This window comes from Austrofundulus limnaeus, unplaced genomic scaffold (assembly GCF_001266775.1).
Source record: "Austrofundulus limnaeus strain Quisiro unplaced genomic scaffold, Austrofundulus_limnaeus-1.0 Scaffold61, whole genome shotgun sequence".
NCBI lineage: Eukaryota > Metazoa > Chordata > Actinopteri > Cyprinodontiformes > Rivulidae > Austrofundulus > Austrofundulus limnaeus.
Window position 1 is genome coordinate 2,018,823 of NW_013952463.1, and position 1,493 is coordinate 2,020,315.

Sequence of the window (1,493 nt, forward strand, 5' to 3'; positions counted from 1 at the left end):
GGTAAGATACACTTTAAGAAGAAAATATGCCAGTTATGTGACAAAATGGGTAAAATCGTGTGTTTTACGCTAAATTTCTTAAATATAAAGATGTTTTATTTGACTTTTTGTATTTGAAGGATATGCATGTCACAGGCACTTTAAAAAGACTTTTTTAGTGATAAAATCGAAGCCATTTCTCTTGAATTATAACAGCTTTAATAACTGCCCGATGAAAACGACAACACCGGGATCAGACTGAACTTTCTGATGACTGGACTTGTTGYATAGACGTATGAAGGCCAAAGGCATCAAGTGCTGCAACAAGTCTTGTTCACAACTGTCTGACTGACTGCAGGCCAAACAAGCAACGTGTTTTCACTCACCGATGAATTTGTTCTCTGCAGGAAGGTGGAGGTCACTGCTCAGCTCCATGTTTCCTGTCCACTGCTCCATCCACTTCTGGTCAATGTCTGTAAAGAGTTTAAACACTTACTTACACACGATTTAACTCCTGGACAGAATAAACTGAAATGATAATGAAAAAACAAAAACCTACCCTCCACACTGTACTGAGTGCAGAACCACTTTTCCCTGAGGGAGCATCGGCCCTCGTGTTCTGGTGACAACAGCATCAGGTTTGCTTTCTCTGGAGTTAGGAGGGACAGAGCTGCACCTATCACCTACAACACACACACACAGGTTTGTTTTTGAATCCCTGCGGGGACCGTGGATTGACTTCCATTCATTTACTGGTAATTTTATAGCCTAACCCTGACCTCACCACACGTCAAGACAAACCAACCATTCACTCTCTCACTTTTTTGATTAGATATCTTATTAACTAATGTGTCTAGTCATAAAKCAACTTCAGAAATCTGAAATCTAAGTGTGGTGAAGCTGATTTTATGTCATGAAGGCCTGCCATAGACCTGCGTATTGCAGCATGGACTTCACGTTGCTTGACAAAGCTGCTGATGGGGAGATGCTGATGTTTTAGGAAGAGGGCTTAAACTTTTAGGGAGATTCATTTTCATGCACTCAGGATGTTCTGTCAAGTGGAACTTTATCAGACTGTGAAACAAATTCGATGCGTTCCCGCTGCGAGTTGGCACCAGACTCCTGCCCATTTTACAGCAGACTGGAAGTCTGAAGTTTAACAGACCTTTGATACCTGAACCACTCCAACACCACTGAATTATGGTGGTCTTTGCTGTTTTAACTGTTTCTTTTGCTTCTTTTTCCAACTGTGAACGCGTGTTCACTCACAGCTGTTGAGCTCATTTTGGCGTGTGTAAGACCTCATTTTGTAATAACAACACATTATGTAATAAAGTAATAAAATCAGGCTTCAAAATATAATAAACTTGCGCTAAAACCGCATTATGTAATAATTTACACAAAATGTAATAAAAGTCTTCAACGCATTATGTAATGTTATTTCATTTTGCGGCAATTATTACAAAATGTGGTGGTGTAATAATTTGGTGCATTATGTAATAAACAATCAAAAA

At 39.4% G+C, this 1,493-nt stretch overlaps 1 protein-coding gene across 4 annotated transcripts in view; it reads right to left on the reverse strand.

The window, feature by feature from the left end:
- nrd1a (nardilysin a (N-arginine dibasic convertase)) overlaps positions 1 to 1,493 on the reverse strand; it is a 51,452-nt gene that overhangs the window by 10,956 nt on the left and 39,003 nt on the right. For all 4 annotated transcript variants that reach the window (XM_014009793.1, XM_014009794.1, XM_014009795.1 and 1 more), the window contains 2 exons: positions 539 to 662; positions 366 to 452 (listed from right to left, as the gene is read on the reverse strand). In XM_014009793.1, the coding sequence (XP_013865247.1) occupies positions 366 to 452; positions 539 to 662 (211 nt within the window). The remainder of the gene's footprint in view (positions 1 to 365; positions 453 to 538; positions 663 to 1,493) is intronic.